The 13,249-nt window shown below is 43.7% G+C and overlaps 1 protein-coding gene across 1 annotated transcript in view; it reads left to right on the top strand.

Annotated features, from left to right (window-relative positions):
- kalrna (kalirin RhoGEF kinase a) overlaps positions 1–13,249 on the top strand; it is a 124,552-nt gene that overhangs the window by 73,757 nt on the left and 37,546 nt on the right. Inside the window, exons 33-38 of the mRNA XM_041951472.1 lie at positions 635–727; positions 823–934; positions 1,150–1,340; positions 1,573–1,674; positions 1,786–1,934; positions 3,026–3,125. Coding sequence (XP_041807406.1) covers positions 635–727; positions 823–934; positions 1,150–1,340; positions 1,573–1,674; positions 1,786–1,934; positions 3,026–3,125 — 747 coding nt within the window. The remainder of the gene's footprint in view (positions 1–634; positions 728–822; positions 935–1,149; positions 1,341–1,572; positions 1,675–1,785; positions 1,935–3,025; positions 3,126–13,249) is intronic.

Genomic DNA, 13,249 nt, shown 5'->3' on the forward strand with positions numbered 1-13,249 from the left:
ACATCATTAGCCACAAGTGAATTCAAGTGAAGTCAATTTTTAGTTGTTGTGTTCAACCTGTGCTTTAATTGTGTGTGACTTTTGCCACCTGTGCTCACCATTATGCAACACCGGTGCATCACAATGAAAATGTGTCGGCAAGTTGTGTCCGAACAGGTGAAAAGTGCTTATGGTTTTAATAGGGTTTAGTGTTTTAGCAGCTGAGAAAAACTGTAAATACAAAATGCATTCTCTTTCTGCACATACTTGCCCCAGCACAAGTTTCAGGGGAATAAACAGATACTCAAATAACTACAGCAGTAATGTATCATGGTCAAAATGTTGCTTAACCACAAGGACTTGATGCAGGGTTTGTGCTGAGATGGATGCTGGCTGTCGAGCATGACCAAGATGAGCAGGACTTCAGTGCAAATTTCAAATGTATCACAGCTGTAAACACATTACTTTGTTTTGGAAGGGACAATTGGTTGCGTACAGCTACAGGTTTCCCATTCCCATCCTGCTGCTGAAGATGCTGATGATGATGATGATGATGATGATTGATTGACGATTTGTGTGTAGTTCACCTGCTCTGTCAGCAGGTGGTGCTATTTGGCATTGGCTGTAATTTTGTCTCCTCATGTATGATAACCAGGACATTCAGCAGAGACGTGGACTGGCTAACTCCATCTCCTCCTACCTCATCAAACCAGTCCAGAGGATCACCAAGTATCAACTACTGCTTAAGGTGGACACACACACACACACACACACACACACACACACACACACACACACTTGACTTCTCTCTCACATTGAATGTCCTGTCCTCTCCTTCTGCAGGAGTTACTGTCCTGTTGTGAGGAGGGTAAAGGAGAGATTAAAGATGGTTTGGAGGTGATGCTCAGTGTTCCCAAGAGAGCGAATGATGCTATGCATCTCGCCATGTTGGAGGGTAAGATGCCATCCACACTGCTCAAGTTGTCAACTTTCTGAACAGATAAGTGTGCCTGTGGTGTGTTTTAGATGAAATTCATTGAAATATTTGCTGACCATTCTGTAAGGCATGCCATAAGTTAGTCTTGTCTCCCCTTCCATCTTGTGACTGACTGTGTGTTCAGACTTTGAGCAGCTTTGCTGATATTCAGTCTCGGTCCGCCTCCTCTGCAGGGTTTGAGGAAAACCTGGAGGTGCAGGGCGAGCTGATCCTGCAGGACAGTTTTCAGGTTTGGGATCCACGCTCGCTGATCAGGAAGGGGCGGGACAGACACCTCTTCCTGTTTGAGTTCTCACTGGTCTTCAGCAAGGAGATCAAAGACTCAGCCGGCAGGACCAAGTACCAATACAAGAACAGACTACTGGTGAGTATGTGTGTGCTTCCATGTGTGGCTTTAACTGTTTGAGTCCAGCAGGTGTGTATCAATCCAGTCCAGAGGTCACCCCACCGACTGCTTTCAACCCTTCTATTTATCCACTTATGTGTGTGAGCGCATGGAAGAATAGCTACTGTGTGTTTTAATCAAACAGATGGTTCGCTGCCACTGATTCCCATTTTCGGTCATTCTATATTCTTCCTTCCTTGCCATCCTGCAGACGTCAGAGTTGGGCGTGACTGAGCACATTGAGGGCGATCCATGTAAATTTGCTCTGTGGGCAGGAAGAACCCCGTCCTCTGATAATAAAACTGTGCTAAAGGTGAGTGAGAAAAAATTAAACTTAAATGAAAACAGCTTTCTGTCCTCTGGTTCGATAAGCGTGCCAGTGTGAGGTGTAACGGTAATAGCTACTCTGTGGTTTCTCCTCCAGGCGTCCAGTATGGAGGCTAAACAGGAGTGGATTAAAAACATCAGGGAGGTGATTCAAGAGAGGATGACTCATCTGAAGGGGGCACTCAAGGAGCCTCTTCATCTGCCTAAAACACCTGCACTGACCAAACCCAGGAATAACGCCAAGAGGTAAATAAGGACACACACACACACGTTTGTACCTCTATCCTTGCACAGACACTCATTGACATCCTGCATTCCATAGCAAAATGAGAATGTGTGGTTTTTGATCTGTGAGAAAGCCCCTAAAGGATAAATTGTCATCACTGACTGTTGTCACCATGAAGAGAAACAATGTTTCCATCAGTAGAAATGTTTACACTGAGGACAGAAGAGTTGTCACTACAGGTAGAAAGGTGCATTATTTACCACAGGAAAGACCATGACTGAAGCATCACTGGGATAGAAACAATCATGCAGAGAGAGAAGGCCATGTTCTGGGAGTAGAAACACCTCAGTGTGGGCTGTAAATCTGCTGAGGGTCAGCAGGAGCTCAGTACGCAGTCAGCAGTCCATTTAGTTCAGTGGTCTGAAATGACGATGAATGAAGATCAGAAAAGCAATAATGTAGTAACTTTGATTCAGAAACATTCAGTGTGGCCATCGGAGAGAAAATATTTCATCAAAGCAGACATGGAATGACATAATAAGCTGTACAAAAGAAAATATATTGCTCAATAAGCACAAAACCACATTTCCCCATCTTCTCTTTGTCTACTGTCATAATATTTGTGTGTATTTGTATTACAAATCCACTTGATCTGTAGAAATCTAAACTATTTGCCTGCATGCCAATAAGCTTCTCTTCCCAAACACAAAATACACCTGTGCTATTTGCACCTGAGTGTTCCGCAACAGCTGACCCTCAGTGAGAGAGCGAGTCCTGTACAAACTCCATGAAATGTACAAGCAAAGAAGAGGCCTGTTATTTCAGCAATCATTCCTCAGATTCTTAAGCAACAAGATTTGGGACTTGACTTTTTCCCACCTCCACTGTTGCCACAACAAGAAATGTCCTCATTGTAAACAGCGGCGGTGCAGGCAGAAACCTCAGTGTCATCACAGCACAGTGAAAGCTTTCTAAGATTTAAAACAATGTGTGCACCAGTGATCATATTGTCCCATCGACAACATCAGTGTTGTCTCTTCTCACACTCAGACTGTTTGTGTTTGCCAGTAATTCAAATGAAGATATTCACTTTGATCATGTGTGTGTTCAGGGAGGGAGAAGATGGAGACAGTCAAGGAGATGGCAGCAGCCAACCGGATACCATCTCCATTGCCTCCAGGACGTCCCAGAACACTGTAGACAGCGACAAGGTAGGAAACACACACATGGAGCTGCTGGAAAACACCTCTGAGGCACGTGGCCTAGCAGTGCGAGCCAATTGTAAACTAAGCAGTGGTCTGCTATTGTTGCTGTATGAGACACACAAAGCAGCGATGGGCCTCTGATCTTACACGTACACACAAATACGCAGAAGCTGGAGTTTTTTCTGCACATTTTCACAGATTTTTACGAGAGACTCACTCTGTGGCCTGTGATCAGCTGATGACACGCAGCTGTCTCAGCCCTACAGGGTCTCCCAGGCAGCCACAATGGGAACAATCAGGGGCTGATTGTGTGTGTTTGTGCCTTTTCGCAGGTCCATGTATGTTTTCCACAAGCATAGGATAGACTGAAAGCCAGCTCTGTGAGATACATGCAGCACCGTCATTTTGTGTTTGTCAGCGTGTCATGCTTATCATGAAGTTTACATGTAGGTTGAGGTTATGTGTGCGTGGAGGTGTGTGTGTCGTCCTGTGCGTGTGAGGAGTATTCCGTCATGTCGCCATACGAGCAGGGAAGCAGTCGACGATGAAAAACCTCTTCAGGTTGTGTGCAGGCGTCTGTGCTGATGCCTCGTACCATCCAGCCTCTCACATCCAAGTAAGCCCGTCTCTGAACTTTTATTTTGACAACCAGTACTGAAGTGTAGAAAAAATAAGAGAGAACACAAAAAAAACAGGCATGGTTGCCTGATCCTCATGCCTTCTTCAGTTCAGTCATGTAAAAGTATTTGTCCATATTTAAAATAATTGTCTGTTTTAGTTGTTTGGGAGAGTGTTTCCCAACCTTTGTCTGTCATGGCACTCTTCCTGTGTTTAAAAACACTTGGCATTGATTTAGTACTTTAGTGCTAGGCACAGGGGCAACAGGCAAACCAATTATAAGATAATCATTTATTGATCCCACAGAGGGGAAGTTTAGGTGTTTATCGTGTAAAACTGGTAAAGTTTAATTGAATTGGATGACTGGATGTATGTTGAATTACAGAGTGACTCCTGCTGCTTTGTTTAATGCTCTTCATCTTGTAGGGTTAGGGTCATGTGCAAAGAAGCAACGAAACATTAAATCTCCACGTTTTGAATGGAGTTTGATGTAGTTGTTCTGATTCCGCAGTTTCATTAGTTGTTTTGATTTCAACTGATTGTCGTCCAGTGTTAGCAGGGTACCTCCCTTTTCACTGCATTTCATACACACACACGCACACACACACGCACACACACACACACACATCCACCCACGCACAACCCCAAACAGATGTCAGTCATGGCCTCCCACTGTAGTGTTACACAGGGTGGCCTTTTCACCGTGTAACCCCACGCCCACACACTCCCCTGCCTCTAAATGTCAGCGCCACGCACATAGGCGTGCACAGACACACACACACACACATACACAGACTCTCATCCTCTGTCAGATTTGAATGGTCTTAGCGGTGCGGTGTGCGTGTGTTGGCCAGTGTAAGATTTTGTGACCACAGGCCGTTGTGCCGTGGTTAATGTCGCAGCCTGGGTCTGCTCTACTGTAACTGTACATGTGCGTGTGTGCTTTTTTGCATTGCACGTCTCCCCACCTCCCCCCGTCCAAAGACAACACGATAATGAATTTTTCCAGCCTGTCGTGAGTGTGGGTGTGTTGTTTCTAGGTTTTAGAAAACTCTAGCAGGCTATGTTTGGATCCTCCTCTTCTGTTTTCCTGAAAACATCAAAGAACTGCACAGTTTGTACATTTTCTACATTACGTGTCTTATTTCATATGCTGACACAGCAGAGCAGAGCAGAGCTATAACTGAGCTGCCCTGTGTGGTTATTTCTTAGAAGTTCTTGTTTTTTATTTGCTGTTTTTCATTTATCACAGTTTTTAATTAGACTCTGAGTTTGAGCGCTTTTGGCAACAAACAGGACAGTGCTATGAATTGTAAAAAGCATAAAATGAGCTCTGTTAAAGGGGGGGGTGTGACGGGATGCCGTCCTCCCTTTAGGGAAAAAAAAAGAACAAAAAAAAATCCATTTTGATAAGTTGCCTTCAACCCTTTCCACTCTGCTCACGCAGGATGGCAGTTTACCTTGCTTGAATGTGTTTATTTTGTGTTATGTGGATAACTGTGGTGGCATCGGAGACTCGTCTGACTACCACCCTGCCAGCCCCCCAGGCATGTATTATCACACAGTATGGACATTTGTATGTATTCTGGAGTAAAGACAAGTCAAGGTGTGGTGTTTATTTAGTCAATGATCTGATCAGCCGTTGTTAACTCTTACTGTGTGTACTTGGGTTTTGGCGAAGCTGAAGTTTTGTTTTTTTTTTTACCCATCACTTCAAGATACAGTAGCAAGGCTGAAAACTTAAAGTTATTTTTTAAAATGAAAATTAAACTTTAAACCTGGAGGAGAAGAGCAGACACACCAACACACCAGCTGAATATTTCCAGTTGTGACATGTTGAGTGAGTGAGTCAGTCGCAGTCGACTGAAGGTGTGTGAGGAATAAGTCAGTACACAGGTGAGAGGGCTCAAACAGGAAGCAGTGCTTCCCAGCTTCACTGACTCATATTCTGCAAGAGAACAGGGCTTATTGTAAAGAAGGCTCAGAATTACATAATGTTAAAATTATTCTTATTTTACTTTGTTTTAAAGACTGTGCGTAACATACTGTAAGATCACAACTGCACTCTTTTACAAACACACACTAACCAAAGGTAGTTCTGCTGACTGAATTAATGAAGAAATGGTGAAAACAGCAAAGTGACTTACAAATTGTGATGATTTAGGATCATTGTTGGTACTCTAGGTTGTCAGTAAAAGGCTGGCAAATCTTGAGGAACGGTCCAGCTCTTAACAAGAGCCCTCCTCTTTCAAGGTGGAGGCTACTGATCATCTCATTAAGGCACATACAGACAACTATGAATCCAGGTTCTGGCTGAATATATGTACAGTGTGTTGTTTTTACCTCTCCCCTTTCCTGTAAACGTCTTAATACCTTTCTCTGCCTCGCCCTCTTTACTACTCTGTCACTCTTCCCGTATTTATCTACCTCTTGCTCCATGTTCTCTCTTTCTGCCCTCTCTAATCCCTCACTGAATTACCCTCTGCACCCACACCCACAATTAATTACTCATTTTGCAATCCATTCCTGTTTTCTCTCTCACTTTCTCAATTTTCACACATATCTCTCTCTCTCTCTGTCTCGCTTTTTTGTGTCTGTCCCTCTTCCATATACTATAATAACAGCCCAGAATTGGCCTAGTCAGATGTTCCACTGGCTGTCTGGGTCTAGAGGAAGTGTGTGTGTGTGTGTACAGACAGGGTGGGAAGCTACTGTTTCTGGCGGTTTTTGGAGGAGTTTTATACGATGAATGGATCCCTTTTTTCCCTCCTATTTTTCTCTTTGTCTTGAAAAAGTTTTTCTGTTTGCCTCTTGCCTTCTCTCTCTGTCTACAGCTGTTCTCCTCTCCATCGCTCTTCACTGCTCAGCATGCACCACAGGCATACATACTTTCTTTGCATCATGTTGCAATCACTGAGCTAGCTTAGCTGGCATACAGAGCAGCCTTTAATACTTCCTGGGACAGTGCACATTTTTAATAATTTAGCTCTGTACTTTGAATAAATTAAAGCACTTATAATACAGTCCTCTTTTTTTTTTGGCAGTGCAGGATGACAGTGAGGGACTCCAGTTAGTTCCTGCACTGTTCACCCGACATTGATGTGATGACCCTCGGATTAAATCTGAAAGTCAGAAACTTAATGTGATGGTTTTAATTCAAAGCCAGTGTGCTGCTTTTCAGTGTGAAAGGCTATGAGTGGAAAAACAACAGCACTGATATAACTGACATGAAACAACCTGTGTTTACATTTTCCTGTCAAGTGACCTCTTGTGGCCATGTGAGTAATGACTGTCCTCTCTAATTAGCAAAGGTGGAAGAAACAAAAGGTCGTGGTTGAGGTCGGGCCTGCATGCTTTGTGGCTTTGACAGTGGAGAACACGGTTTGTGACAAAAGTCCATGTTGTTTTCTTTTATCCATGAATGCAACCTTTCCCCAACCTCAGCAAAGCAGTGTAGTTAGCTTAAAGCAGACCAGGAAGCAGACCTAAACCTTAAAGATGGCAGACGTTTCTGAAACAGACTACCTTTTCTGCCATGCAGGTATGAAGACTTGTTGTGCCACTGCACAGAAACAGGACTGCTCTCTGCCAGTATACACGATACAGTACATGATGTGACTGAGGATATGTCAGCTCTGTGATGTGTTGTTGACATACTGAGGTTCAAGCAGTTCTATAACATCTTGTTAAATATGTCAGCTCTGTGACGTTGGGTGGAATATGTCTTTTCTGTGACGTTTTTTGGGGCAATGAGTCAGCTGTGGTTCAGTCTGTGGTCTTCGTTATTTAAAGTGTCATTCCAGTGGTTGACAGCTTCATTGTACCACAGCCCCGCAGGTCAGAGGACAAACACTCATTTTAGCCTCCGCCTTCAGTTGTAGTAAAAAAATTGTGTTTCTGTGAGCCAGGACCACTAAAACTGACTAGCTCTCCACTCCTCTAAGACTGAATATGCATCACTGGTTGGAAAGAAGCTCATCAGCATTTGTATCCCCGTGACTTTAATGAATTAAAGCAATCAGTGAAGCCAGGCCTGACTCTCAGGAGTGATTTTCGCTCAGAAGTTAAACGGCTATTTGACACAAATTAAATTCTTACTTACCTCGTGTGGTATTTAGTCTTGCAGATAATGAATGTGGATCTGTTGGGCTGTCGGCCTGAAATACTGTGGTGTTAAATTTGGGACAGATATTCATTCAAGGATGAATCTTAAAGACTTTAGAGATCCCTTGATCTGTCCTCTCATGCTACCATAAAGTTGAAATTTGTGGTTTTCAATGAAACGTCTCAACAACATTTGGATGGACTGCCATGAATTTGGTACACACGATCCAGTCCCCCTCCGGTTGTATCCTATAAAGATGTACGCTAAACATCAGCATGTTAGCATTCTCACTGCAAGCACGTTAGCATGCTAGCATTAGCATGTAGCTCACAGCAGTAGTGTTGTTCTTGTTGTTTCCTAGCTCGGTTTTGTTCAACTGTCATGACACAAAACGAACTCACGCTGGAGTGAAAGTGAACGCAATAAAAAGTAATCTGTCTATAACTACGTTTGAAGTAATATTAACTAATTATGTATTGCAGTGCTTTTTAAAGGTTGCTGAGAGCATTGTGTCGTCTCGAGATGAAGATGTCCTTCACTTTCTTGTTGGTGTTCAGCTACAACAGCCGCGACAGCGCCGAACAATTGTTTACATGTGTGTGTTCTCATGAATCAAATGCATTCAGTGTCAGGTTCAGACCGAAGCCGTACAGTAGCCATCTGCTGGTCATATGACTTTTGTGTCACATGTTCCATGACTTTTGTCTCACACACACACACACACACACACACACACACACACAGAGTCCTGGCAGTTTTAGTGCCCCAGTAACTTACGCAGAGAGGGAGAAATGTGAACACACACACACACACACACACACACACGCACACCAAGTAGAGTGCTGTTGCCATCAAACGGCTGTTTGTTCAGAGGGAGAGAGAGAGAGAGAGAGTGTGTGTGTGTGTGTGTGAGGGCGTGTTTGTGTGTGTGGCAAAGACACAAACGAGGGAGTTGTCAAAGACAGAGAGGGACAGAGAGAGGGAGACAGAAGAGGAGAAGTCGACATGCCAAAGTGGATGAGCTTTAAACTGTTCAAAGAGAGCAGCAGAGTGAGTACAAACTGCTGGAATACACACTGTACTGGCACTAGATAGCACTTCACATTAAACATTGTTTTCACTGTCTGTAATGACAAATATATTGCTTTACTATAAGACTGATAAATTACCCAAAATATGGAAATATATACTCAAGTCAAAGTAGATTTTTTGTTTTTTTTGCCTGTGACACCTGTAATTATTTGATGTGCTAGAGCGTGAAAGGAAAAAGCCACTTGGTCACAATGAAGAAGTCAGTTGGACTTGTACCTTTGTGTACTATAGTGCTCATTTGTATATCATTAATAGAACCGAGCCTGTTATCGTACATGTTGAAATCCAGCATTTGAGCATGCTTCCAAACTGTCTTGACCGCACTGCACACTCCTCTGTTTTGGCTGGGTTTTTCTGTATGACTGAAACTGCTGAGGGAAGGCAGCTCCTGTGTGCAGTCAAGTCCTGCTGAGGTTGACCTGTAGTTTGTGAAATTCAGCCTTTGTGTGCAGATAAGGCTGCTTCAATGCAGACTGTAAAAAAAGCAGGTCTCTGTGCAGCCCCCTTCATGCAGCTGTTGAGAGTTTCAAGGGGCTGAATCGCTTCTCGTTTGAATTTGGAATCTGGGTTTAGACATTGGTTACTGTCGAGGTTCGGCCACTGAATCAGATGCTGATCCAGATCATACACACCGTTGACTTTCACTTAGCATGTTGTAAAGCTGGACTGCAGGAGGGTGTGTGTGTGTGTGTGGGTGTGTGTAATGGAAGTGGTTAATGGTTAAACAGGGTGTGTATGTGCTAGGCAGACAGGCAGACAGGAAGCAGGCCATTAGCCGCCACAGAGAGTCAGGATAAATGAAGTGTGAGCATCCAGACAGCCGAATCGCAGTCAGTAGAATTTAGATTACAGTGTAGAAACACTTCATAAACAGTGTAAACTTACTGTGGGATTAAACTTTTTGATGCATTGAGTGAAATGCAGTTCTTCTGAATGGAAAGAAAGTATTATTTTAAAGTCTTCGCTGCTGGATTTGGAATCTCATGCTGTCATTTTGTTGTCTTAATGCACCACAGTCCATCCAGGCTACCGACCACCAACAGGAACAAATATTTCACGTGTAGTTTGTGCATTGGCTGTCAAACACTGCCAAGCTATTTACCTGCAACGAAGAGAGAGCTGGGGGGTGTTTCTGTCATTGTTCTTGCCAAACAAATCATTGATAAATCTGTTTTCTTATCCGGGGCTGGGTTGCGGTGGCAGAAGGCTAAGTAAGCTAGTCCAGACATCCATCTCCCCAGCAATGTTTTCCAGTTTCTCCTGGCTGATCCCAAGGTGTTCCCAAGCCAGATGAGATATATAATCCCACCAGCATGTCCTGAGTCTATCCTGGGGTCTCCTACCAGTTGGAGTGCCCACAGAACCTCCAGAGGGAGGTACCCAGCAGACATCTGATCACATGTCTGAACCACCTCAGCTGTGTTTTTTTCAACGCAAAACAGCAGCGGATCTACTGCAAGCTCCCTCTGGATGTCTGAGCTCCTCACCCTATCGTTCAGGGTGAAAGCTGTGTCTTCAGGCTCGGCTCCCTCTTCACCACAACAGCCTGGTGCAACGCCTGCCTTACTGCTGACGCTCCATCAATCCACCTGTCCCTTTATCCTCACTCTTGAACAAGACCCTGTTGCCGATAAAATCAGTTATTCAAAAACATAGTATGCTGCAGTTAGAGACTAAAATAGCATCAAAATGGTTACATCGCCATCGCACGGTGTACCGCTGTCTTATAGGGATATTAAGGCTAACATGATGCCTGTCAGACACAGAGCAACACTGTCACCTCATCATCCCATGTATACAGAGTGTAATGCTGCAGGGGTTGTTTAAGAGGTTTGTATGGATGGTTCTGGCATGCTTTGCACTGACTCCTGGTTACTATTGGGGTAGACTGTATTAGCAAAGCAGTGCACCTCGTGTTTTAAAGCCTACACTGCATGCCGGTCATTGAGCTGTTTGGTCTTGCAGAAGTCAGTGTTGCCGTTTTTGAAATAAATGTTTGGTTTGAGTGGTTTCTGAACAGCTCCTTGGCTTCTCCTGTTCCACGGTATGCGTCCTCCGTTGTGCTGTGGAGCAGCGGGCGGTCTTATTGGGCACACTGCTTCCTGTGCAGGATTTGTCGTCTGTGCACTGTGACTGTGGCTCAGACATAATGTCTCGCAGCTGAACTTTTTACTCTGGCGTCTTGCTGCTGTGTTGTCAGCCAGTATGATGCTGAAGTGGTTGGACTGGTTTCTGCAGCGCTGTTCTGCTCCCTTGCGAACAAGCAACAAACACCTGTTTATACTTCTTGCTGTTAGACTCAGTATAACCCACGCTGTAGCATCAGAGCATCATTCGGCCGGAATGTTAAAACCGTCATGCAGCGAGCATCTTCGCGTGTGCAGCCATGCTTTAGGTGTTTGTCCTCACTCTGTTAACATACGGACGGCATCGTAATACTGTGGCTTCTGTTCGCACTACTTGGTATTTCCATGATGTGTGTCGCTGGTCGAGTTTGCTAATAGAGCTACAACACTCATACACCAACTCTGGATGTAACACATGGAAAGATGTCTAAATAAATTTTTTTTTTCATTTTGGGGAGATTAACTGTGTGTTATGAGGAGGTAACCTAAGAATAATTCACATTGGCTGACAGACTGTGCACAGCTACACACACAGGGAGGAGTTTCCCTGAAATAGAAGCATATTTGGAGTCACCCACTATTCAGACTTGGGACATGAGGGATTTTTCCATGGGCTCCACTCCAGGAAGACGCTGTATTCATTCCAGTATTCACTGTCTGACTGTTGTAGCCGCTTTTTTTTTTCTTCCTGAAATTCATACACGCAAGCTATGTAACATACACTCACACAGAAAAACACCTTTATGTAATACAGATATATGTCTTGTATTGCACAAATGTGTTTACCACTCTGATTCATAAGTTAATAATTAATACATAGATTTATCTTCTCAGTTATGAGTTAATCGTGTGCGTGTGTAGCCAGCCACTTTGACAAGTCTAATCATAAAAACACATCTGCTGAATGTGTCTTTTCTCATGGACGAGCAATAAATTCAGATTTGACAAGCAGACCATGCCCGCTCTTTACAGTTCACAGACATTGTTAAATGAAAATGATGCTAACAGACGCTGTTGAACAGGCAGTAATGGCTGCTCGCTCTTTTATTTTCAGCTGTGACAAAGGTTCTTGAATATCTATAGCTGTAGTCATGAGAAAGTCAGGTTATTTAGCCAGAATAGCTAAGATAGAGTGAAGCCCGGTTTTCCGATGCTGAAGTCAGAAGTTGCATGTGAGAGTAATTCCTTGGTGACATAACGATGCACTGTCACAAGTTTATTTGTGTGTTCACTGTTTTCACTTCCTGGCAAACATGTCCAGAAGCCTGTGTGTGAGACACAGAGACACGGAAGTCATACATGTGAGGATGTTTACTCGGGTTACATGTCAGGAATTGTGAAAAAGCGAGTGTAAATGTATTTGGCTAAGGTGTATGTAAACTGGGAAGTGTTCAGTAAGTGCTGTATATCTGCACTGTTTTGGCATTTACTGGTAATACTGAAGGGATCAGATCTGCATCTTTCATCTTTTCCCAAAACAACAAAAATAACGCAATGAACAAAACTGGTCTGTGGAACAAACCAGTTTACCCTCACATATGAAGCTCCAACAAGCATTTGTACTGAGAGCTTTTTAAAGCTGTCAAGTTGAATTCTGTATTTCTGAAGCACTCCTCAGGATATTTTGTATTTGAATAAAACCCCAGCTATAGTATAGAGTATTTATCAACGCACCACAGTTTCACTGATATAGCTACTGATAAATGAAGGCCTTTGTACTCGTGGAGTACGTTCACACATATTCAACTATCGCTAAGAGGAGAAAGACGTCCGTATCTGTCGTTTTGACATGAAGTTTCCTTCAGCCGGCTCCGGTCACACTGCTGCTGGAGGAGGTGAAACGTGTTTGTTCTGCTTCAGGCTGTCTTCCTCTGCTCTAACATATGACCATCACAAGCTGGTGCGTGCACGCATGTGTGTGTGCTTTCAGTGCACGGAAATGGGTCATATGACAGATAGCGGTAGAGTGTGAGACACACACACACAAACAGTCGTGACTGTCTGAGTTGTTGCTGTTGAAGATGTGCATTGAACCTGGCCAATCATCTCTTGCAGTTATAATCCAGCCATGCAGCTGTTTCCACATCTTTTGCCTGGTTAGACCTCTTCTCTGGACTGCACAGACAGCTGTGGACAGCCTGTGCATGATTAACAAAGATGGTGGACAATGAAGATGGATGGATTTAAAC

Source organism: Chelmon rostratus, chromosome 13, assembly GCF_017976325.1.
Source record: "Chelmon rostratus isolate fCheRos1 chromosome 13, fCheRos1.pri, whole genome shotgun sequence".
NCBI lineage: Eukaryota > Metazoa > Chordata > Actinopteri > Chaetodontiformes > Chaetodontidae > Chelmon > Chelmon rostratus.